This window comes from Nomia melanderi, chromosome 12 (genome assembly GCF_051020985.1).
Source record: "Nomia melanderi isolate GNS246 chromosome 12, iyNomMela1, whole genome shotgun sequence".
NCBI lineage: Eukaryota > Metazoa > Arthropoda > Insecta > Hymenoptera > Halictidae > Nomia > Nomia melanderi.
In genome coordinates, this window is record NC_135010.1 from 4,531,484 (window position 1) to 4,558,847 (window position 27,364).

At 30.8% G+C, this 27,364-nt stretch overlaps 1 protein-coding gene across 3 annotated transcripts in view; it reads right to left on the reverse strand.

The window, feature by feature from the left end:
• Positions 1-27,364, reverse strand: part of LOC116426309 (UBA-like domain-containing protein 2) — a 73,319-nt gene that overhangs the window by 29,928 nt on the left and 16,027 nt on the right. The window contains exons 2-3 of one of the 3 annotated variants that reach the window (XM_076372874.1): positions 9,976-10,050; positions 302-659 (exon numbers count right to left, since the gene is read on the reverse strand). The exons of 1 other annotated variant lie outside the window; for it this stretch is intronic. In XM_076372874.1, the coding sequence (XP_076228989.1) occupies positions 438-659; positions 9,976-10,050 (297 nt within the window). In that variant the 3' untranslated portion in view covers positions 302-437. Of the gene's footprint in view, positions 1-301; positions 660-9,975; positions 10,051-27,364 lie in introns of those variants that run through there. One more of the 3 variants, XM_031975101.2, reaches the window with a different exon arrangement.

Genomic DNA, 27,364 nt, shown 5'->3' on the forward strand with positions numbered 1-27,364 from the left:
CAATTTGCTTTTGTTGTTTGCAGATAATAATAAAACTAAACAAATAGTTGAAAAGGAATCAATCAAATTATTTTGTTTTTAGCATTATGAGTTTAATTATTTCTCTTCAATTGACTTTTCCACTTCTGCTATAATTATAAAATTAATTTACCGTTGTTATTTACATGTTACTATTAGATTATATGAAACTATTAGTAAATAGTTACTACAGTAGTATGATATTAAATAATTTCACAGAATCCATGAAATTATTTGTTGGTAAAACAGGTATATACAAGAGTGATAAAAGTAGTATTAACAATTTAATCAATGGATACAAGTGTTCGTATTTATTACAATGAATTTTACTCACGAGTAAAACCGATAAGCAAAATACATACAGATAGATAAGCAATCAACTTTTATTACATGATGTCACATTCAATTTTGTTCTACATTTATTTTAATTTATCTCTCCGTATTGAACCGCCGTTTATATTATTGGTTATAGAACACCCTGTGTTATTTGAAAACATTATGACACAGCTCACGATTAGAGCGCCTGATCCATCCCTCGTTCGAGATAAGCCGAATTTTCGTTGATAACTTAATACCTCACGACCAGTTGGAAGTACACTACCGTTAAAAAATATTTCATCGCTTATAGCATTCACATTTTTCTGAAAAAAAAAACAGAGAAAATGTAGAATAACACGATTTATTGTTCTATACTTGTCGCTTTATTATTTTTCTTAACACTAGACCTACTCAGCAGTCAAATTGACTTTCTGTTATTCTTCTGGAGATATTATAACAGTGTATTTATTGTGATTTTTTTATTGGCTTATATTTTAGGTTATATATTGACAAATCAGGTTATTTAGTCATTAATCTGAGAAACGTTTGCATCTTCTTAATAATTGTGGAAGGAGAAATCAAGAATAGGTCATTTTGACCTGTCTGGTAGCTTTAGTATTAAGCTACGTGTTTTATCCTTAGTTTATTGAACGAGTGATCGAATGCTTTTAATTGGAAGTGGACGTGCGATGTGATTATTGATTTACGAAGGAAGTCAGGCAATCCATATACGTCGATTTTTATGCAGTTTTAGTATTATGCAATGTTTGAAAAGTTGTTCTGATCATATTTTGTTTACACCTGCAATGATCCTTCTAATTAAGAACGTAAAACGTGGATGCTTTACCCTATTGTTGCTTTAGCTATATCAAAATATCATACACCTATGAGATTTATGTAAAATACTTTGTTTCCTTTATTTAGTATGTTTTAAATTTGTAAAAATGATATGAATAACATATTGCGTAAAATAATTGTGAACGTGTTAACCAGTTAGCTGCCGCAGCCTCTCTGAAAAGTGTGTACCTAAAATGCGTCGCAAAAGGTAAGCGATGACGAGTATACTCATCAAACACTGAGTAGATGTGGCTATTAGAATATAGAATTAATTTGTAATGAAATAACTGTTTTATTCTTTAATTTTATTACTAATATTTATTTATTTACCTAACGTAAACATATATAGTTTGCATATGAAAGGAAAAGATTTATGATAAATCAGTTACTTAGAAAATTGATTATATACATAGTTATGTAGTTTAATTTGGTGTTGTGGAATGACAGTGAGATATATCATGTAATATTATTAGTGTATGATATATTCACAAAGGAAAGAACAACTACTTTGTTCACATTGTATACAATATTTTCATAATAATTAAGTATTTATATTTTTATATTTGCTTGTTTTATTTCGTCTTGGTCCTCAAATATTCAAAATATCTCGAAGCTTACGACTATATTTTAGTTTGCACTAACATTGCAGTTTAAATAGCAAATTGTAACCACTTTTTACGCTTAACGAGTATACTCGTCATAACACAAAACCTTGCCATTTCTTCATGACGAGTATACTCGTCAAAAACAGCTTTAAATAGTTTTTTCAATTTTTATCGAGACTCACCCTATATATTTCCCCGCGTTTCGTGCCCGACGATATACCAGCGAATCATAAGAGATGGTTACAATGTTTCAAACCGGTAAGGTCAATTTATTGTTCCGCCGGCCGACTACTGCAGCCCCGATGATTCAGGAACGGTGCCAGTCACATTCCGGTATCAACACTGCCGTGGTTGCATTCAATAAAACGTTGTCGTACGCGGCCGAACACACGCCGCCAACAGTACACAGAGTTGCTGTTAACGTGTACCGTCTATTTGCGGGCTTTATTCCGATCGATGATGTGAACTCTGCGTTTTCGCGTGAAATGTCATTCAGCTTCGGCACGTTTCACTCGGGCACCAGGCAACTAATGCAATACTTACACGGTGCGTCAAATTAACTTTTTACGGTCGTATTTTCTGCAAGCTTGGTAAATAGTCATATTAGACAAAATTATTTTTCCAACGCGCACTCGGTTAATTTCTTGCCTAAAAAATCAGGTAATGTATAAAATAAGATAAAAAGAGTGATATTTCACTGGTGAAATGTCCGTCACATGGTCGTGTCGGGAATATTCCAGGTTTCGAAAATAAAGAGTTAAAATCATGCCACTTAACGCTTTGGACTTGAAAGTTTTTTGTTAGAAATATTCAACATTTTTTGGTGAGATATGGAGAATATTCTTTGTATTAACCCTTTGCACTCTGTAGGTTCCACTATGATAGCATTTATAGTATTAAATATTTTAATGAATAAATTTAAAGAAACTATCCTAAGATTATTGGATTTTCTACAGATTCTTGTATTAAGAAGGAAAATAAAAAATCTAAGAAATGTTAAACTATATATATAACTGAAGATTAAGGTGAAACTTGAATTAAACTTGATTTAAATTCTACCTTGCTCGATGTTATGTTGAAATACTTATGCGTTAGTTTATTTGCGTTATTGTGTCTATGTAATAGTTTACATATGCCTTGCATTTTGTGGATTTAATAAAAGTATGATTATTTATTAAAAACCTAACAGTCTGAAAGAGCAAATGATTTTTCATGAAATTATTTTATTATTTGACTATCGACTAAACTGGTTTTCTTATGATATTTTTTACTTTATATTTGAATAAATTGTTGCCACACGCGATTTCCCAAGCGTTTTCTCATTCTATTATGTCAACATTGTTAACTGCACGCGAGCTCTGATATGTACGTTATTCAAGGATAAGTATGTAAACACCATGACTCGTTACTTTGTTATCTGATACGTTATTCGAATGAACTAACTTTCAGATAAAAAATTATTTACAAACGATTTATTTGATTTCGAGACAAAATGAAATTGCATATTTCATTGTCATTAGCAATTATTTCGACAATTTTATTAAAAAATAAATTCCTTTTTATTATCTGCATTTGTTTATAATTGAGCACATGAATTTTAGTGAGTGATGATTATGTGACGATATTGTGCATCATTCCCAAGTCTTTTCTTTTAAAAACGAAATGTTTAATTTACAATTGTTATGTAACAAACAAAAATATATCAATGTATTTCTGTGTAAATTATTTTAAACGAAATTACTTCTCTGAACAACTTGCTTTTAAGTAGCACTCACTTGTCATCTTAAATCTAAGTACACTTTTGTATGCAACGTTCCATGAAGTACCGACTAATTAAAGCGATTTGTTTTTAAGTTCCTAAAGACATAATAGATTATATTTTATTCAATTATATTTTATTGTAAAGTATGTATCCACTGATAAACAAGTTTATTTATTAATTTTTCTTAAAAAGATTTTCACCATTTTAATAATTTTAAACTAAAGAAAATACTCCATTTCGATGTAGTTGGTATTTCTAATATCAACATAGCATAAAATACTTATGCAATGTTGAATGCAAATTACTTGGAACTCGCCGTAGTACAACAACAATATTGCATCAGTATTATCACCTATATAAGTTGCAGCTATGCAAGTATCACTTTCAGAACAAACGTTGGAGGGGAAGAAACTTACTCATCCATCAACTCTCGCAATGTATCGTATTTCAATTTCGATGTTGTCTCCCCGGTTCCGAAGTTTGCATTCTCTTGTCGAGTGTGATATGTGGGGTTGCTGTTTTTATTATGACCCCTGAGATGTTAGAAGTTCAAAGTTATAAATTGTATTATCGATTGGCTTAAATGTTGAATAGCATATGTTTAATACAATATTTTTCGTTTCACCATTATGTTATATAAATCTAATTTAAACAGACGTTAATGCAATGTACTATATTAATTTATAATTTGTAATTTATAATTTATAATTTATAATTTATAATTTATAATTTATAATTTATAATTTATAATTTATAATTTATAATTTATAATTCATAATTCATAATTTATGATTTACTGTTATAAAAATATATTGTGTGTATAAAAATTCTCCCACAGTATTTCACATTAGAGCTTGTCACAGGAAGTAAGGATTTCCTCTACAATCTTCCCCAACTTCAACAAGAAAAGAGTTTTATAGCCTGTCTCAGTTACTAAACACATGCTGTACATAAACTGTTCCCTTCGCCAATTTATTTAGAATTCACATCGCTTTCAAAACGAACGATCCAACTGAACGAGAAACACGAAAAAAAATGGGAAAACAACAACAACAATTTGCTTCGACCGTTCCTATATTCGCACCGGGACCCGATCGATGCGAAAGTATTTTCGTGTCGCGAGCGTCGAAGGTCGGCTTCGATCCTCGTCTCTTTCTCCCATTTCAGCGACTCTATTTATTTGTGTCACGTGCAACGATCCACGACGCATCACGCGAACGACTTTATTCATTAAGTTCGTTGCGCGGATCGCGACGCGATCACATGCGATAAATTGAATTCCTTGTTCCTCTATTTTCGTCTCCTTTTCTCGAGTTTCTGATTCTACTTCTACTACTTCTACTACCTCTTCTTCTACCTATAAATCTTGTACTCTTTCTATTTCTACTTCTACTTCCTCCACCTCTTCTACTGATTCTACTTCTACTTCCTCCACCTCTTCCACTGATTCTACTTCTACTTCTGTACTTCTATTTTTACTTCTACTTCTTCTTCTACGACATATACTTCTACTTCTGCTTCTATTAGGTATCAGAAAGCGTTCGCACAAGTTTTTATATCAGAATTTAAACACGGAAAACGTTCTCGTCAAATAATTTTATTACATTTAATACCAACGGCATAAACATAACTTGCTACTATTGGATGAATGATAATTAATATAATCAATGTAAAGTATTAGGAGTGAATTTTGCGTGTGTGTTTTGTATTTTATCGATTTATGATTTTATGTCGTATGTTATTCTGTTCTGTTCTGCGTATTTTATATTTGGTTTACTAAATATTTCATAATTCATATTACTAATACTGCTATATATCAGCTACTAATACTGATTTCATTCATTAAACTACATAGTGAAAGACTGATTGAAATTGGACCTGAATCCATTACTAGCAAGAAAACCGCACGAACTTTTTCCAGTACATAATACTTTTTCTTCTTTCCTTTTGCTCTCTCGTTCGTATCTCGCGCGATCTTTCGTTGGCGGGAAAACGTTTCGAACGGTTCGTAAACACCCGCGTGCCGTGAATTGCTTCGCTCTGTTTGCTCGCGTTCCGCGCGGAATTGATTAATGTTTATGCGGTACGAATTCGCCGTTTCGTTTTGGAAGCTGTGTATCCCAGCTTCACGTGGATCGTTTATAGAATGAAAATTTACTTTTTTCTTATTTCAAAATGTTCAATAGTGTACATTTGAAATGATTAAAGAATATTAATCCGCCGCCAGTGATATGGATTATTAACCCTTTATACTCGAGGTGATCATTAATTACCACTTGATTTGATATAGCAAAAATTACAGACTGTTATATGCAAGATTAATCCTTTGCAGTCGAATGTCGTCGTAACGGCGATTTCGAACTTCGATATCTAAAGTCGGAAACCGCAAATGAATACTTTAACCCTTTGTACTCAAAAAATTTCCACTATAAATATTCAACATTTTCCGATAAGATATAAGCGATATTTCTTGAAACCAGCTAATAAGAAAACTTACATAAATCAAGAAACAAAGCTATTTTATTTCAATATTTCCATATGCATGCATTATACAAAGCTTAATATTATATATGAGCTTCCAATTTTATGTATTTTTTTTTCTTTTAGTATTTAAGACTTCGATGTATAATTCAGTTCCTTATGATATGAAATATTAGAAGTTCAGGACAGTCTCATCCGCAAAGAGTTAATACAAAATTGTCGGCTATTAAGGGTTAAACTTTGTATAATGCATGCATATAGAAATATTGGAATAAAATAGCTTTGTTCCTTTATTTATGTATATTTTTTAATTGGTCAATTTCAAAGAATGTCGTCTATATCTCGTCGGAAAATATTAAATCTTTCTACTGAAAACCTGACCTGTTGAAAATCTCATTTCTCATTAAATTAAGGACTGTAACAAGTATTTTAGAATTTTTCCAGATTTTCGCAGTACTTATAATGATGAAAAATCAAGTCTAACTATAAACGTTCCACATTACGAAGGAAAATAATAACAAGACATCTTTGTTGATTTAAAAGTCGAGAAATGCTTCAAATTTATCAAATTAGAATTCTTATAGTAACAATTACATATATAATTAATATTTTACATTTAATCTGATTTTATAATTTATATTATATTTACATTATTCATATTAATCTAATTTCTATTCTAAATTGTACGTTAAGAAACTTTTCTAATGCAAGAACTGTAATACCAAATCATTAATAATTCATTGTAACATCAATAGTTATAAAAAAAGTCTCTATTATAGAAAAGTAAGAAATATTACGCAAAATGCTAAAGATTCTCATGGCAGTTAATGCATTAACGAGTTATTTATCTGAGGTTAGAAATAACTGGATATGCTGTGAGATAAATATTTGATTTCCGTGAAGTAGTTTCTATGCAAGAAATCCGCGGTACGAAAGAAGAAAAACAATCTGCGTAGCATCAGAGCCGTGGTAGGAGAAAATCAATTCACTGTGAGTCTGACCTTCGTAGGTTTTCGACATTTTCTGTACCCTTTAGAATTTTGCGTCATATGCTCCACTTATTTCCTGAATGTCGCAGCAGTCTAATAACAGACCGCTGATTTCATGCATTTACATACACACGATTACGTGAAATTTAGAATAATAAAAATCATGATAAATCACCCGTAAGATTCAATAGAGAACGTATTACTTTCGAATATATTATCGGCAGGTTGCATGGAAAGAGAAAAACTTTTGATTTACAAGTACCACTTAATTATACGTTTTATCGATCGAAAGTTCTGTTGCCTAATTATGAGACAGTAAATTAAATTTCATAGTACAGACAAGATAGAAATGATCCCAGAAATGAAAATAATACATTTTTTCTACATAAAACTTCATTTCAGAAAGAAATGCTTTAATTAAATGTGTTTGATCATTATTGGTTATTTCTACTTATTGCGAAAGACTATGACTGTTCGTAACTAAATGTTTGCTTTGTAATTTTGTATTTCTCTCCGTTATTATTTATTTATTACTAATTGTTATATATTTATTTATATTTATTTTCCATGTTGATTTAATACTTTTAAGTAATAACAATAACACAGATGAGTTTCTTATAATAATGTATCGCAGTACATTAAACGATATTTAACCATTTTGAACAAGAATTAACAAACAGATTATGTTAATACTTTTCGTATGTCTGACTATTGTCGGTTATTTCTACTGGCAGTATAATTTGTAATAGTTGATGCTATATATCATTTATTTCTCATATGTATTTAATATAAACTGATAATAACTAGAAAATATATTTGACAGAAACAATAATATTATATTATTAAGTATTTCTCATGAAAACATAAAAGTAAATAATACTTAAGTAATTAAAATGCTACACATGTTCCATTGAGATTTAAATTCTCTTTTTTCAAAAATACAAGTCAAATATTGGCAATCTCATTCAACAATTTTGTTTTGCCATTACAATTTATTTATTATTAAATTGGATAATACACATCTGCTCACGTCATTACGTGTGCTTGCAAAAATTTTAATGTATCGAGGTTCGTTCAAATTAAATTTTCAATAAATTGAAAATTATTTATACAATTCTCTGAAAATTCAATTTTAAAAGACACCTTAGTATCTTTCAACTTTAACAAAATTCACTAAAATCTTTTGGCAAATTTAATGGTTTAGGAACATGAACCTCGCAATCGTTGTCGTAACAGACAAATGAATGAATGAAACAGACAAATAGCGCAAATGTATCTGGAACGAAAGGCCAGAAATAATAATTTATTTTCGAAACAGGCTACTAAGAAACGGGAATCCTGAACGAAATTGTTCGAATTAAAGTCAAGGTGACAACTATCATGATTCTAAAACCGTTGTTTCTGGTGTTAACTAGTTCCTACTTCTTTTTCGTCTCCGGTCAATTGCGTGTATGACATTCGTACTATGTTATCCTCAATTTCGTTTTAAAGAAATCGTTTAACTGATTCCTAAAAAATGTAATTCCAGATGGATTATAAAGTACTGTCTACTCTCGAAATCATTTTCCTCTGTCACCCGATGTTTTGCGAGAAATTTAATTTTAAAGGAACAATCAAACTTTTCAGTTATAAATTAACATTAGAATTATCCAGCATTAAATATGATTAATATGTAATCCTTATAGAAAGAGTAGCAATAGATTTCATTCGTTTCCTTCGTGTACTTATCATAGTATTCAAACTATTGATTTTTAGAATCGTTTTCGATTTTTAACACTTTGATGCGCAGTTCTAGTGTTAAATAATAATTTTAAAAGTCATATGTATGACAACTATACAAATTATACAAAATGTTTGTGGAAAATGATTCTGTGAGATCGTCCACATAAAATAATACATACTTTTAAAACATTATGAACATTTAAATATTTTTGATCATGGCTGTAATTTGTCAGAATATTTTTCCATCCACTTTGAAAATTGGAAGTTAAAAATGAAACTTACTTATATCATGCGATTTTGTTTTCAATTAACACTGAAGCTACTACGCTCGTAAAAATGACGAGTTTCAGTTTTCTTATTTCACAATTATTGATGCCACAAACGTATTAAATATTCAAAATGATTTAAAAAAATAAGTAGCTTCACTTCAATACTATAATGAACATATGAAGAAAAAGAAGAAATTACATTGTTACAATTTTTATAAGGATTACTTATTAATCCTATTAAACGCTCAGTAGTTCTAGTATTAGAAAAATAAAACAGTTTTTCGAAGCACACAGTGTCACTGGTAGTTTTCAAAGTAAAAGAACGCTTGATGTTCCTTTTCAAATGACTTTAAAGCAGCAATGTAACGTTAAGGAGATCAAGTGTTGCGTGAAATTAATGTTCATTTGCAGTATTTTGAACATCACAAAAGTAATTAAATTTCTCAATCCAAAACAATATCTTTGTAACAGTTTTCTTTAATGATTTCTTGAATTAATGACTAATCTTTAATTAGTCTCTCTTACAAAAACATATATATCATTTCATTCTAGAGGATCTACATATTCATTTTCCGAAAGGGGCCCTCACATAACTCTAATTAATTAACACAGAAATAATTGTTAAATCTCTAAACGTAATTACTTTTTAATATAATAATCTTTAATTAGTCTTTGTTGTACAAAAACATATATATTATGTTATTCTGTAGAATCTACATAATCATTTTCCACAAGAAGTCTTCATATAAACCTAATTAATTAACACACAAATAATTGTTAAATGTCAAAACGTAAAATCTCAAATCTGCGGACTTTCCTCTGTAGTTTTAGTGTTAATGCCGGCGTCGGTTAAACTTGCACCCGTCACATTCACGTCGCGTCGATAGGATGATACCAGTGACGCACAATAATTTGAATAGAAGCCGCATAATGGCCTCTAGAGGCCACGCGCAGGATAATTGAATTTCACTTACTTGGCCGAAATGTGTGCCCGGTCCTTGCGCGCACGGAGGTATCGCAGCTTCTTGGAAGAAAATACTGAGGGCCGTCTGGACAACACAACAAGAAAAAAGCAAATGTTAGATTGAGACGACGCTAAATACATTATTCAATGTATCCATTGGCTTGTGACACAAATAAATTCAGTTTGCAAGTATAAACATGTTCTAATTCCGAAGAATTTAATTATGACTCGTTGCCAATGCGCATAACCGTGATTAATTCCTTATCCGAAGATTTATTTCGCAATTGTAGTCAACAGAGCAAAATTGTCTTTGATAAGTGACTAGAAAAGGTAGAATTATATGGTCAGCCTAATTGCATTTATGTTCATTTGAGGATTAACAATTGACATAAAGAAATTTAATTTGAATTGAATAGGATCGAGTGAAACATTATTCAATTTTGTTTGAAATATTTGTTACGATATTGTAATTCAAGGGGACAGAATTAGAATTGTTAGACCTGGTAAAGTTTTGGACTTCTTATCTTGCAATTAGTGGAAAGTAGGGCAAAACCGGGACTGTAATGTAATTCTGTTTGTATGAAAAGGTTGGATAGTGGAAAAAACATTGAACAGAGCTATGTATCTATTTGTTCAACTCTAAAGAATAAGAAAATCACGATCTTTTCAGGAAAAATGTGTTTGAAAATACGATTCATTGAAGGTAAGAAAAAACCCAATTTTGCCCCAATGGGGTAGGTGACACCTCGAAAAGGTGTATAAAATGTAATATAATTATAAAATTTCAGCTTCTATAAGTTAAAAAAATAGATAAAAAGTTGTTCTCATTAATTTCAACGAATGTGAAATTATCCTATTAGGTTTAACCTATAGAAATCTATATTAAAGGTTTAGAATCCTTTACTGTACTTATAAACAATTTTAGTCTATTTTAACTATATATAATATTAATTTGGAAATTTGGAAAAATGTGTTCATATAATTCTTATAAAAAGTTATATACAAATCAGTTCAAATATACCGTAGTCTTAGCATCAACAAGCAATCTCTGGAAAGCACTGCTACTTCAGTGCTTTATTAAACTAATAATGATAAAAATGAAAGATATTAAATTATAAGCGAATTTATTTATGCCAAAACGTAATAGTAGACTAAGGATGTTCGGGGAAATATGGCATTTTATGGGCCAATTTACAAACATTGGAATCAAAGAGAAAGTTGCGTACTCTACTACGAATTTTATTAGGATTCAAAGGAATTCAAGAGGCCGTTTAAATTTATCAAGTTTTTAACTAAACTGAATCCTACAAACTTGTACAAAAAATATATAATATTTATATGTTACAGACACAGAGAATTAAATGTACGTAGCATGTTTATGTTCTAGACACAGAGGAAAAGATGTATAGCATTTATAAGCTATAGATGCAGAAAATTCGCAGTTTAATGATGGCAATTTATGTTTGCTTTGTGTCTCTTATTGAATTTATGATAGGATGCTTTTACTTTAACATAAATCCGGAACGTGATAGCCAGATTACTAGCTTTATATCTTTATAGCATTTAATTTGTCTGTAATTCAGTGTACAGTAATATTCTATAGGACATCTTTGTTTTATTTCACATTCGACAGAACTCTTGACATTCTAATTTATAATAAAGTACATATATTACGTAAAAAGACAGTGAAATTTCAAACCAAGCTAAATTTCATTCAATAAACGAAATCACTAAAAAATGTATCATTTATTATACAAATTTATCATTTTTTTATATTATTAATACAATACTATGAGAAACTGAAATAAAAAAATTGAGCATCAAATAATTTTTCTTTTGAAAAATCATAAAGTATAAATAATAGCTAACTATCACCTGAATTTTTGCAGATTTCTATATTATACACTATGAAAATATATAAAATAAACATAAACCTTTTTTATATTTTGACAGCCAAATCGTTCACGTGATATCAACATTTCACTTTTCAATTGAAGAATACGTAAACACTGTACAATGATCGTAGCGATCTTTGTATTTCTAATGATTTATTAAAAATGACTAATTTTCTAAATTATTTCTTATTAAATTAAATTAATTAAATAATATCTATGACGACTGTGACTGCAAATAGAATCGCAAATGAATGAAGTACATAAATAAATTTCTTTTTATATCAAGTTAGTCCGCTAAATTGAGCTGATAATAATCTGAATTTGCGTTAATATTCTCAGGCTAACGACAGCTACTGCGCCAATAAATAACATTTTATCGAATTCGGTGGTTATTGTTCAGTGAATCCGGAAGCCGTACTACACCAGTAATATTCATCTTCGATCATTTTAAAAAGATACAATGGCCCCAAACACTTTCACTGCCGTGTCAGTGATATACGAGTGACACAATTCTTTGTCCAGGTTCAAAATGAATTTTTATGGTACAGGTATCGCGTAAACCAATTTTTGACAGAATTTATGATGCAGAAAGGTGAAAAAAGTAGTCAGAATTATAAATCTTGGTTTCTTAGTTTTTGTTTCATTAAATAAATTACTTCCATTTTGTGGGACTGATTTGACAGTCGGCGTATTAAATTGTCCTCTCATTAAAAGGAACTACTGAATTTTTAATTAATACATTTTACATTATTCCAAATAGGTACATTTCATTCTTCAAATAACTTATAAGATGAATAAAAATTTCCCATACAAATTTTCTTCATAATAAAACAAATAGCGAATAATTTTCTTAACATTTAACCCTTGTTTTGAAAAAATTCTTTCATCGTTACATCTTGCTTCGTATTGCGTCTGAATTAAAAGTGATAGTAATAATCACAATTTACCTTCATTGTAAACTTAAATAAGAATATTTTACCTTTATTGTAAATTTACTGCTATATGTTTTTCTGTCAAGAAATTATTGTAGTGTCATATGTGGATGGTCGAAGGAAAAATAACTCTATTCTGCGGCCCCGACGTTGTATAAGCTAAGGTAGAGAGTAAAAAACTCTGTTTAGTTTGAGACAATCGTAAACTGACCTGTGAGAAGTGGTCTAAACGTTATTATAACTGTACATTATTACTTCTTTTCCACATGTTTCTTGTCATTTAATTTTAAATACATTTACATTTAAAAATTAAAAAATAATCTTATTACCACGATAATTATTAGCTCTACATTATCGACAATAATATACCTTCCAAAGGCTTCAACAAACGTATTACCTGATGATCGAACAAAATTACATGTTAAATGAGATGTAAAAAGGATAAGAATTTTTTAAAAATGAAAAAAATAATTTTAAATAAATTTCTATTTAATTATTAAAGAATATTTGTATTTCTCCAATAATTACTAATCCCAAATTACCGACAATAAAACAACTCTTGCGTATTCGTTCAAGAAGAAATCGTAAGGCAATGGCTTCAGGAAATGTATTATTTTGCGAACGAATAGTATCTACAAGTCATTCGACTATAAATATTCAACTATCGGCTATTAATTAACAATTCGACTGTAAGTATATCATTACATAAAACGAGCTGTTGTGTCAAGGATCGATATACTTCGATGCTTCAAAGACCTCTCTACAATTTATAACTTCGATTTATCGAAGCGACTGTTTAGGCAATCGCTACTTTTAATTATCACGCGCGTGTACCAGCGTCAATACGTGAAAGGTCGCGCTAATTAATCGACAAAACTACAACGGTGACGATTACGTGCACGCTTTAACGCAACAATCGATTAGCGCGCAAAATCACCGTGCGACATTCAATCGCAACGCTCGATTATAATAACGACGCTGCGAGATCGCGTTGCAACTTGGAAACACGAGCCAAACGGTGTATCATTACGCTCGGCATTTTTACGGCGCGTTGAATTCGACGTTTGTTCATCAAAATTTGTTCGATCGTTGCGCACGCAAAAGAATTCGTGCGCGTGTGACGTTCTAACGATTTTCGCCGATTTTAACCGTTTGAGTGCTGTGATCGCATATATGCGTCCGGCGAAAATCATCGCTGTGGTCTATAAGCGCATATATGTGTTTTTCGATCTTTTTAAATTTTTTTAAATTTTATTACTTTGGATGAAATGGAGAAATTACATCTACAATTTAATTACAACTTACTTAACACTAAAACTACCGAGCAGGTCAAAATGACCCATTTCTAATTTATTCTTTTCGCAGATATTAAAAAGACAACAGATGTTTCTCTGAGAAATTATTAAGGAAACTGATTTAGCAATACGCAAATTGAATTATGAATCAATTAAAGTCTAAATAGATGTACTCTTCAAATTTCTATAAAGAAATCTCAAAAAGCCTATATTTCTATAAAGAAGTTCCGGCAAGGAGTATTCAGTAGTCAAAGGGTTAACCAGTTAGTTGTTGCGGCCTGTTTTAAAAGCGTGTACATAAAATGTACCGCAAAAAATAAATTATAGTTGTATAAAGGTAATATAAGGTAATATAAGTTATAGAGTATACTCGTCAAAAACAGCTAACTGGTTTATCGAGCGATAATGCAAGCTTATAATGGCATCGTATGACTGCCGGAAAACGCTGGGATTTAATGTGAAGCCTAATCTACACTAACGAGATCGCAATTTAAGCCTCTGCACTCACAGGGCGACACAAAAAATGCATGAACTTGCATACTTAATATTAAATTCTGCATAACGAATTAATATATGAAATACTCTAACAAAATCGTTCCGTTCCTTAATTTATCTGGTTATCTGCGTTGTTGAATATTTTTATTCGACGTTGGTTAACTTACAAATTAGAATTATTTTTGAGTAATTTGCAAGCTCTGGACATTCGTGACCACCGTAGCAGTCAACGTGTTAAGCTATGTGAAATAAATATATATCTATAATATCTAAAATAATATACAAAAATAATATATAAAAATAATATATAAAATAATATCTAAAATAAAATATAAAAATAATTTATAAAATAATATCTAAAATAAAGTATATCTAAAACTTGTGTCTACTTTTCCTTCCAGTATTTTGTTTCCTTTTATATGGATAGACTCTATTAACGCCAATGAAAGTCGCGTAAAACGAATATACATGAAACTGACACACCGCGTAAATAGAAGGACGGGTGTAGTTGAAACGTGAATGGCTCGATATTGTGGATCAAGCTTAAACAGTATATTGCTGAGCGTTGCGTACATATGTAATACCGTATCACTTTGCTGATTGCGTGTCAGACCGTAACTGGACGTTAACGCACGCACGTAGGAGCTTTAGTGTCTTTCTTAACGCGCTGTTGAAATATTCGATATTGTACGGACATGCTGCGGCACCGTATTTTGTTGATTGAAGTCGAACCGCGGTTCGACCGCAATGCACTAGCCTGAGGCTCTCTTTAAGCTGCGTTCACGCTTCACCGGAACAGAACCGTGAAAAACAAGTTCGAATCAGACGAAATTCGAAAACAAAATTTGTTACAATGAACTCAGATTAATTTTATTTAACTTCGACTTCGTAGCTAATATATGAAGTTTGTTTGCAGATCCGTTTTAAAATTACGCAGTGCAATTAAGAATATATGTTTAAAAGTACGAATGTATATAATATAAAATATAAAAATATAAAAGTATGATTGATGATGAATTATATCATACGAAAGTGAATTGTTAAAATTAACCCTTCGCTTTATAATATCGTGTGAGACTCGCGGTGGAGATTTTAAATGGAATCTAATGAATACCGATATTGTTCAATTCTTTGGAATTCAAATTGAATGTTATTCTTGTGTTATTAATTATTATACTTTAGAGTAGACATAGATGTAATATGTTAGACTTCTCTCCGTTTTTTAATAATTTATTAATGGCAAAGTAGTCGTGTCTATCACAATTAAGATAGAAACTATAGGTCAAGGGATTAATAAATAGCAATTTCGAAAGTTTGAGGTCTAATGTGTAAAATGGAGTAATATTTAAAATACATGTTGGTGCATAATAAAATAAAGATCAAAACGTAATGAAACGTGTAAGAGCATTTAAGTCAAGGGAAACTATAAAGAAAGTAATTTAAAATTGAAAGTTGTACAGTTTCATTATTATTCTCTCCAATATTCATTGTAAATGCTCTGAATAATTCACTCATTCGGAGGAAAATTAGTTTTCTTTTATTTGTCGAATTCAATCACTTATGCAAAGTTGAGTTAGCAGGAAGGGATGTTCGCTACGCCTATCATTATTGTCTAAACAGTTAACTTATTGTTCTTAGCTTGTTAACCGGGTGATTTCTCAATCACGAATACCCATAGGGATGCAAGTAAAAGGAAGTAATAACAATTTGAAATGATTTATCTTACAATTGATACATTTAGGATTTAATTTACATTGTTACGGATGTTATGATGGAATTTAACGTAGGAATGTTTGTTCAGATAAATAAATAAAGAAAATATAAATTATTTTTACGAATTAACACTAAAAGTACCAGACGGATCAAACTGACCCAATTCAGAATTTTTATTTTGCAAATATGGAAATTATGAAGACGTTTTTGCGGAAGACTTTAAAATTTTTGTGTATTTGTACAGATACAAGAGTAGTAGACCCTTCGACTTTCTAGAGACGGACTGTTTTAATTTTTATAAGAAATTGGAAATAAGTTATTCTAATTGTTCGGTAGTTTTAGTGTTAAAAATGAAGGAAAGTGTGATAGATAATATAATTGGTGTCCTTGTATTTTATCGAGATTAAATCACAAAAACGTATATTTTATTTAATTTTATTTTACATTTCAAATGTCACTTAAAGACAAGTGTAGTTCACAAATTATTAGTTTAAAGTAAATAAAACTGAATTATTAAAGAGTATAAAATATTTTTAAGTAATAGCTTTTAAAAATTACAAATTAGTATGTTTTTATGAAATAATGATGGACGACGAAAATCAAAATTTTCATAGAATTAGAAAACATAAATTTTCAAAAATTTAAAATATTAAATGGAAATCTATTTTCTAGAAAAACGTAAATTCTTTAAAATAAGAAAAGGTACAAATGGTTGGATTAACAACTTTTCGAGATATTTTCATACGAAAAGAATGTTCAAGTTCTTTGCACTTGCCGTTGATCTACTATTTCAGGATCATAAATCAATTCTTTCGTCACTTCGAAAAAATTCTGTCGGTATTCTGCACTGTTTGTTTCTACGCTATTATTTCTTTTGAAACAATGCTTGTGCTGAAGGCTCAGCAACGACTATGCATTTACAGTTCGAACTTTTCATAAACATTTATGTTTGTGGGCCTAGAATTACTCCCAGCAGGTTCATAACTTATATTAACGATGCATAACCATCACTGAACCAACAACCATCCAAACACATTGCAGTTTCAGTTGCTTTAGCTCCACACTGAAGATATTTCGTTAAAAAGAATCAGTTAACCACGCGCATGGAAGCTTTCATAACTGTTTTATTATTAATACTGTATCATTGTTATTAGTTTTATACTTCGTGAAATTAGCTATTAATGAAATATCTTTCGACTAATCGTCATTAGGCAAAGTTTAAGCTTAAGAATCGAAAAAGTTAGAAATTTAAAGATTTAAAAGCTTTGAATTTTGAAAGTTTAAAAGCTTAAAAATAAAAAAAATTTGAAAGGTTAAAAGTTTAACTTCGAAGCTTAAAAAACCAAGAGTATAAATGCACACCTACTAAAAAATAAAATTTGAATATTGCCTTTAAATTTTATTTCGTTCATAAGTCTACAACATTAATAATTTCCCGAATTTCCAAAAGCTCCTGTACCCACGCATTCTAAACACCCGGTGGATTAAACAAACGTAAATAAAAATCGATCTTTCGTAATTTCTAGATCAGAATTCCTTCCTGATGCTCGTAATAAGTAGAAACTACAGACAATAACCAGACACGATCTTCTACCATGTTCCTACTTCAATAAATAAATTTTCTACAACCTAATTTTGTGTAAACATCTACAGTCTTGAAACGTTCAACATATATGTAATTTTTCTTTGAATCTGTTTATCATACAGTATATCCGTCTTATGCGTTTATACTTGAATATTTCCATAATTATTAAAGATGCGAAAAAATGTTTCAGATAAAAGCTGTTCGACATGATAGGGGATATTTAGTAAGCTGTTTCAATTTCTTTTTATATTGTCACTGAACATGTTGACTACCATAGGACTCGCAGGTGGTTCTCTCAGTAAAAACTATCTAGGCTGATGAAGACGTCTTATAATCATAAACTTTAATCAGAAAAACAGAAAAACGTTGACTGTTGGAAAAAAACATAGATGATATCTACCGGAAGAACTCAGAAAAGGGGCTTGATAAGCGAACGTGTTAAAGAGTTATATTGAGTCGTTATCGTCAGTTGTCTGTGTATAACGTTTACCTTCAATTAATAATGTATCAACTCTTTTTATAAATATTCTTGGGAAGCGTCGACTTCGGTTGAACTTTTCCTCGCGTCCCGTGAGTTTCTAAATAACTGAATCGTCTCAATATCACTAATCGTACCAAATTAAAATATTCAATGATAGTATGTGTTATTCATTATTAAAGACGGTTTACTAAAGAAAAATTTTTGAATATCAATGAAAAAAAAATCGAAACCAGTTACTAAATGTCCCCCGTCGCGTCGAACAACTTGTATCTGAAACATTTTTTCGTATCTTCAAGAATTATGGAAATAAACTGTATAAAAGGTCGGCTTAACTTTTCGCGATCGAAATAACTAAAGTCATTATTCAAATACCGAGGGATTAAGTTTGGTATTAGGATTAGAATATTGTATAGCTTAATACGCGATTTTCTTCTTGTCTAGTATTTAAGAATTCGATAAATTTTCAGTTTTCTTTTTTTATGGGAAGAGTTTCTAAAAATTCAAAAAAGAGTTAATCGCGCGGGAAATATGAACGCACCTTTACGCGTGAAGCGACACAATCGGGTTCGTCGAGCTCCTCGGGCCAAATTGCAGGACAGAACATTATAAACGAGTGTTTTATCCATGCTTTAGGCGATCGCGCGTAAGTTTACCGACCGCGGATCAACCGACCCAATTGCCGTGCAAAACACGCAATCCCGTGCTTGGTTCTGGCGCGCGCACGACAGTCTCGGTTTCACGAAGTTCCGAAGTTACTGCCAAGAAAAACGATGACGCATTCTGTCGTTTGCTCTGTTTATTTATCTTGTATCATTGTTGCTGTTTCACCGTGTGATCCTACAGCCTACAGCGCTTTTGGGGATGTCTGACTATTCGAATAATACCTTCATTTTTACTTGACACTTCGTATAACGAAGAATTAGGTTGACCAAAAGATCTGTTCGTATTTATAAGTTATAAATAAAAAAGCTCTTTTGAAAATGTCTGATAACTTGAATGCTAGCTTTATTTCTATTGAGACTTCAACTAATAAAGCATTAGGATGGCCAAGAAGACTCTTTGTATTTGTAAATCATACATAAGAAGGTTCTTTTGAGAATGTCTGACAATTGGAATGTTAGATTTATTTCTATTGAGACATCGGCTAATGAAGTTGGCCAAAAGTTTCATCGTATTTCTAAATGAGGTTTAAAGAAAAATGTCGTTCCATTGAATTAAACTTCAGCGAACCACGGGTTGGGTATTTCATTTTGAAGCTTTCTATTATCCGGTACTTTACTCATTTGTAATATAACGCCACAATGAAAAGTAAAATAACTAAACTTTTTGATCAACCTAATATTAAGTAAGTGAACGATGATCGTAAAGCTCGATGGAGGTAATACAATAAGTTAAAATAAATTCAAAAGAGTATCTTAAATTAAATGATAATAAATAACTACCAATAGTTACTAATACTGTTAATAGTGTTATTAATACTAATTAATATCGTTAATAATAATTAATGTTACTAATGACAATGCATATTATTAATAGTGATTATCAGTAATAACTAATATTGTTAATAACAATTAATAACATCAATAGCATTGTAACATTACTATTCAATTAATTCAAGAACGTTTCATAAAAGCTATATTATCCCCAAGCACTTAGGAACCGTAATTAAACCACTATCATTCCAATTACAGCCCACTTAAATGAAAATTGAAAACACTTAAGTTGTCGTCACAACTTACATTTTTTCCGAGTTCGTATCGTAGGGGCGATGATAGCGGCGAAGACGACACGAGTAGTATATAATTGTTATCTGTGTTTGTCGAAAAGCTTGTGTGTCGCAAACACGCGGTCCCGAGCCTCGTTATGTTAATGTTAACTCTATTCGCGTCAACAAACCCCGGCAAAGATAACAAACAATCGAATTATTTGATTACGCGATAAAAGCGATCGCGCGATTATGTTGCGTGGAAGCTTTCCACGAGTAGCTCGAACGTAACCGTGCGTGTGTGTTCGTGATAGCCTCGCGTTAAGACGATCAGGAAGATGTTTATCGTTCTGCTTGTTATACTAATTGACATACGCATACGTGTATGCATTTCCCGTGTAAAAAGTTTGCTTATCTCACATTGTTTATATTTGTTCACGCGAATACCCGAAAGGCTTCCATTGAAAAATATACATTATTTTTCCTAATTGTTTTTCAACACCTGTTATCAATTTTCGATAACAGTAATTCTTGGGATTGTATTTGAAAGTATACAGGGTGAGTCATCTAAATTTACCACCTTAACCTCTTGCGCTGTAATTTAATTTCGAGATTTGGCAATGCCTTGCGCGAAGAATTACGTTTTTACCTATTTTACCGGGATATGCACACGAATTTTGTTTATTAACACATTGAATGCCGCACGATTTCTTAGAGCAAAATATACAAAATGAAAAAATATAGTGTTAAATCATTTGATTGAATAGTATCAGTATTATTGTACATTCATGTAGCTGAATATCACTGCACTGGGTAACATTATTTATAATATACAGATGTTTTCAAATAATCATCGTTTCATTGAGTGAATTATAGTAATTCGATGGCATTCAGCGTGTTAATAATTTCGTATAGAGTGCTACATTTCAAAACAATCTGGTATGCGTAGTACAACAAAAGACTGTCGATGTTTATAAGACGCCATTCGCAATTTTGAATATCAATGTAAATAGTCTTTCCAGCACAAGAGGTTAAATTGGTTTAGAAGTTACATTAGAGTTTATTTCGATACTAATTGTTTTATCAACGTTCTTTATACTAATGAAATATTGATATAAGTGGCGATTTGCCATTTTACTTGAAATTACTTGAAGTTTATTATATGAACAAATGATTCAAATAAAGGTTCTATAAAAAGGATATGTAAAATAATTGATTATTTCCAATTTTCTATGGATATGTGAATGTTATTTTGAGTTTTTGAAATGTAAGTTGTAACGTTCTTTGCTATGCAAACGTTGAAGAGGATAGTGTTAACCCTTTGTGGTTCCAAGTATTCTTGGCTTTTTATTCTGGAACTTGAATTAACGTTGCTTAGTTCGAGTGCTGCTTTGACATAACACTTTATTAATTTATTTGAAATCACTCGAGCAGCACTGAAACCGCACTTACATATGATATGATCATGATATTGTGTATAATTATAAGAAAAATGTATAAAATACGTAGCTATTGAAATAAAATTCAATGTTAAATCTGTGTTGACATAGAATAGCAAAGGGTTGAGAAATGTACATTTAAAAGGTAGTTTTTGTGGTATTTATTAAATACATGTAATAAATGATTTTTAAGGTAAGTAATACTCAAAATGTTGTTCATTGCAGTCAATGCAAGTTAGTCACTGAGTACGTTGCGTTATCTTTTATTTAAGAATATCTCTGCAATTATTAGCGTTTGGGCCCATGTAGCTTGATAGCTTCTATACAACGAGCAATACTCCATCAAACTGTGAAGATGAAGATTAAATATTTGAGAAACAATATTTGAGAAACTCAAGGTAACATTCAGGTGTTCATAAAGAAAGCAAAGTAATAAAAAAACGAATTACAAATTAAGTATTATTTCTTGGTTCAAACATTTGTTTATATAATAAACAACTTATAAGCAGTTTAAGGTAGTAGAATTACGTACGTCACCCTAAAAAATAAAACGTTAATAAAATAGATTACCACCTAAATGAATTTTAATGTAGCTTTTTCAGTCAAATTTCTTACATTCTAATTATATTAATATCTCTTTTAATCTGCAAGAAGAACGTAAAATTGTAAACAAAGTCTACTTCATGGCCTTAAAGATTAGATTTAACAGGTATCAAATTACGTTTCTTTTTATGAAAGTAATTAAAAACATACCTGTTTCGTGGAAAATAATATTTCTAACGTGAAGTGTTAAAAGATATATGTATAATAAATATGTAACGATTATTAAAACGTACGGAACGGAGTAAACACTATAGAATAATGCAAAGGATTTTTTATCGTTGAATATTATCACTGGATTGTCGGCGTTCAAACAATATGTGTTCACGTTCAAAACAAAAAGAAAATTGAAAACATTCCGACAAAAACGAACGAAGATTCGACTTTATTTTTAATTAGACACATTGCTTAATATCTATCTTGGCTCGCATTAAAAACCGTGCATTACTTAGCGCTTAATTACAGATAAAGAATTAAATTAAATGGAAAGTATGAGTATAAAGAGGAGTAATGAACGCGATATAAATAATTAGCGTTCGGACAATAACAAAACAGTGTGCAATGGTTCTTAAAGTAAATCTTTTCCATTAATCCGAATGAAATAGTATCTTGTAAAATTATATTTTAACCTGATAACTGTAGAAGTTAGTTTTAAAAATCTAGAAGTATGTACTCGTCAAACGCAGGACGAATGCGTCTAGGGTACATTTTAATGGAAAACTAAAGTAAAACAGAAAGAAAGAAATAAAATCATTTCAAGCTATAAGGCGACGAGTATATTCGTCAAACGCAGTTAACTGGCAAGGGATGAACTATTAAATGTATTTGTGTAAGAAAATCTAAAGGAGGAGAATGTCGAACACTGGTCGTCTGCATTTCGTCAATGCGTGCCTTCTTAATACTTTGACTGCCAAGTAAACTCCCATCGAAACTCGTATGCAGTAAAAAAAAATGTCTTAATAAAGCAGAAACTAAGAACTTAAGATTTTTCATAACGATTATTTTACTATCTTTCTTATGTCTCATATATCCAACAAAATTCGGTACGTTCAACATGTTACCAAGAAAATTAAAGTTTAAGTTTATGTAAAAAATGGTATTACCAAAATTCGGGTGACGTGGCAATCAAAGTGTTAAGGCCTCCATACCTGGCGAAACTTGCGGTGATGCAGGCATCGCTACAAGTGATCGGTTTGAGTCCTCCAAAGTTTCATGATACATGAAACTCAAACAAAAAGTAAAAAAGGCTTAAAGCCGTGGCTTGTAGCGATGCCTGCATCGCCGTATGTTTCAGCGTGTATGGTGGCCTTACGGGAGAGCGTTCTCGAGTCTCGGGGTGTAACAAACAAGGTGAGAGCCACGCTGACAAAGAGTTCTCCGACTAAACAGTGCCCTTGTCAGGACACTCGTTTTGTAACCATCGATTATACCCGTAGCTCTCTTGCGGACACGCTCATGTATGCAGAATTCAGTGTAGTAGTAGCAAAAGTTGACAACATACAAAGGAAAAAGTTGTTCAAAATCATCCCCGACAACATATTTGAAAATCATCAAAATCGGTGCGAACACAGCACGTCGACAACTCAACTCAAAACAGTTTCAAATCAACACGGTTTCCATTTATTTTACACCCACGATTTCACAGCCTATTGTTTAATAGTTAAAAATAGTTTTTTAAGTAACGGATGATTCGGTAAAAATTCTGTTGTTACATTTGTCATAACAAGGAAGATCACTAATATAGATCACTTCTTTCGCAATTCGATAGAAGCATTCGGTATTTCAATTACAAAAGCATCAACACAGCTCATCACTGAATACACGCACCAATCGATTATATTGACAACGATTGATTGTATAAATAGTTTTATTGACCATAGTTAAGAAACAAATCATAGGGCAAGGAATTAACTATTAAATGTATTGGTCATAATATGGAAGATCACTAATCCAGACCACTTCTTTCTCAATTCAGTAGAAGCATTCGGTATTTCAATTACAAAAGCATTCGACACAGGCTATCACTGAATGCACGCACCGATTCATTACATCGGCAACGATTGATTGTACACAAAGAGATCTGGCGTAAGCGGAACGCGAAGTGAAAGATTCGGCGTGCCACGTATACACGGATACACGTGGTAGCCAAGCCTTCGCAAAACCGTTGTGTCTCAATACTTGGCTCAATGAAGGGCGTGCGGGTGCCTGAAACATTTCAGGTCGAACGGCACCGCATATTTTTATCGAGATCGCATCACAATCTCGAGTTTCTGCACCGTACAGGTCGATTCTAGAAATTGGAACGGGCAATAATTCCTCTTTCCCGTTGCGAGAATAGAAAAACATACCTCGATGAATGAACTTCTGCCTCTTTTAGAATCGAATTTTATTTGGACCGGCATAGGCCACGAAAATATTAGGTCGTGCAATATGAAATGTCGTAAATCTGAATTTTTATTAACCCCTTGACCTGCGACGTCGTGTCAGACTCGCGATGAAAATTTCGAAGTGAATTTGAGAAATCTAAGTGTTATTTATTTTCTTTAAATATAAATTAAATATTACTTTTCTATTATCAATCGTTAACCTTTGGAGTAAACATAGACACAAAGCAAGCACCAAAATTCATTCTTTTCCTAATAAATTATCAATGATAAAGTAATTATGTCGATCATAGTTAAGAAATAAATTATAGGGTAAGGAGTTAAAATTTTCAATAAATATCATTGATTTTTATGCTTTTTACTTTTTTTTAATGTTCACATGTCTTTCTCAAATGAAGAAACTTCATTTTATCTCTTCAATCTTATAATTTTCATATTTTTATTCGATGTCGTTTAAAATAAAGTAAAATATTAATGATTAAAACTCCTGACTGGAGAATAAAAACGCTTACTTCTGTTTGTTATTGGCAAGGTAATCAGAACTACATCAGGAACAGTGAAAGTAGACGCGAATTGATGACTCTAGGGATCTGGAAATCGTTAACCAAGTCTTCGAATGAGCGCACTATTTAAAGATACTGTAAACTTTTTGAAAGATTATTCATGAATTGATATTTTTTCTACTAATATATTGATACGTATTTTTTAATACTAAATAGTTAATTATCAGAATGATATTTGTAACAATATTTCAACGATATTAGAACCTGACAGGATGCAAAATCGAAAATTTAAATTTGAATCTTCTAATATTTAAAAGTAAATAACAATAATTTTATTCATAATCATTTTCTAACACCTCTGTTCTATTCTTTGATTTGGAGAAACAATCTAGAATAGAATTAGCGAGTAACCGAAATAGCATAGTTACTTTTGCCACATTCTCTGCACGTAAAAATAAATTAAATACGCAGAATGCAATATTTTTGTATTTTTGTATTTAATGTACCATTCGAGTTCGAGAAATTTCTTAACAAACCTGAAAAATTTTGTATACGTTTTTTGAACATTGTCGAATTTATGTGCCTATTGATTATCGATTATTTGTATTTACATTTCTGTTTAAGAACATTGGAAGAAATACTGCTTTGAAATTCTTTTATTTTATACAATAAATTAATACAATATAAATTGATTAATGGTAGCTAACAAAATCGATGGGAAACAGATTATAGAACACTTTCGTTTGTGTTTATTACAAGTGAAAACGGTGAGGAATGAACAGGCACGTTAGTAATTGATGTTCAAACACACATAAAAAATGAGTCTTTATGAAACAAAGTTTTATTCGAATTTTCTCACAGTTTCATTCTTACAGAATAAATATCTTGAATGTTTCATTAAAATACAAAGGTTTATTCTTAATGTCACACAATTTTAAACAGTAGAAATTAGTTATTATTTAATTCATATAATGTAAAAGAGATTGAAGGAATTTCAAATAAACATCACCGATCAAATTGTGCAATAAATTATTCTTAATTGAAATAGTTCGATGTACTTAATTATCAAATTATTTTAACAATAATTATGCAGTAACTAAGAAAACTGTGATAGTTCTTTCACATCATTAATTTTTAGAGATCCATACATCAGATTAACTGAACTTATTCAACACAATTTTTATTTTAAATTTAATTTGCAGTGCTCATTAGGAGATAATCCGGCTACATAAAGTTCTCATAAAGAATATGCTTTGAAAAATAATGAAATACGTTGAAATCGGAAGAGCCTGAAATAGATCACCTACGCTTCAGAGCAGCCCACGTTTCATGTAAATATTCCAATCGACAACCTCGACCTCTTTTGTTTCGGACATTTGTTTTTATTTCCCATTAAAACATCAGTAAACAAGCGTACCTGGAAAATTTGAATACAATTTGTTCGTTTCACAAGTGAAACTCTAAGCGAACAAAAGAGTAATATTTCATCACATCAAGTAAATATTATACAATATGCTTTTCAAATTAGTTTGATCAAGAACGTTAGTTTCGTCACAGGAAATCTCGTTTGTGAACTGAAGTTTTCATCTCTGAGATATTTAAAGCAAAAAATATTAGAGTTAACGTGTAATAAATTACGACTTGCGTAACGCGACGGTTCATTAGTCACTGTTTCTATTTATTGTACAACGGTGACGGTAGTTCCGTATTTTGAATCTTATATTTATCTCGCTATATTTTAATTACGCGTGTACCGCGAACGCTTACACGAAGTAAGTTTGATTATAAAATGTTATAAGCATTTGGTAAAGTGTTTTATTTCTAACAAATAGTCCTTAATATAATATACAAATAAGGACTATGTGTTAGAAATATTCAAAACGCACGCCAGACTTCAGAACATTCATTATGTTTTACAAATCGATAATATTATTTTTCTGTTTAATATCGTTCTTGTATCTTGTTCTCTGAATTTATTACGTTGCAAAATATTTATTTCTATTGATATAATTTGTTAAATAATTATTTAATTCAACACTTATGTAAAATCACGTTACTTCGAAGTAATGAAAAGTAGTTATGTAATGTTATACTATACGATTATTAAAAATAAGTGATCTTCTGAGGAATAATTAAATAAATTAAAGAGTACACCTAGAAAACACTGCAAATTAACCCTTTGCACTCGAGAATATTTTTCTCAACAAATATTCATTATTTTCTGATGAAATATCAATGATATATTTTACAACATAAAGAAATACCTTGTATAAATTACGTGACAGAACTAGTTTACTTCGACATTCAATGTGTCGATACAATATATAAAATTTGATATTGAATTATAAATTTGATCATTTTGTTCGGTCAAA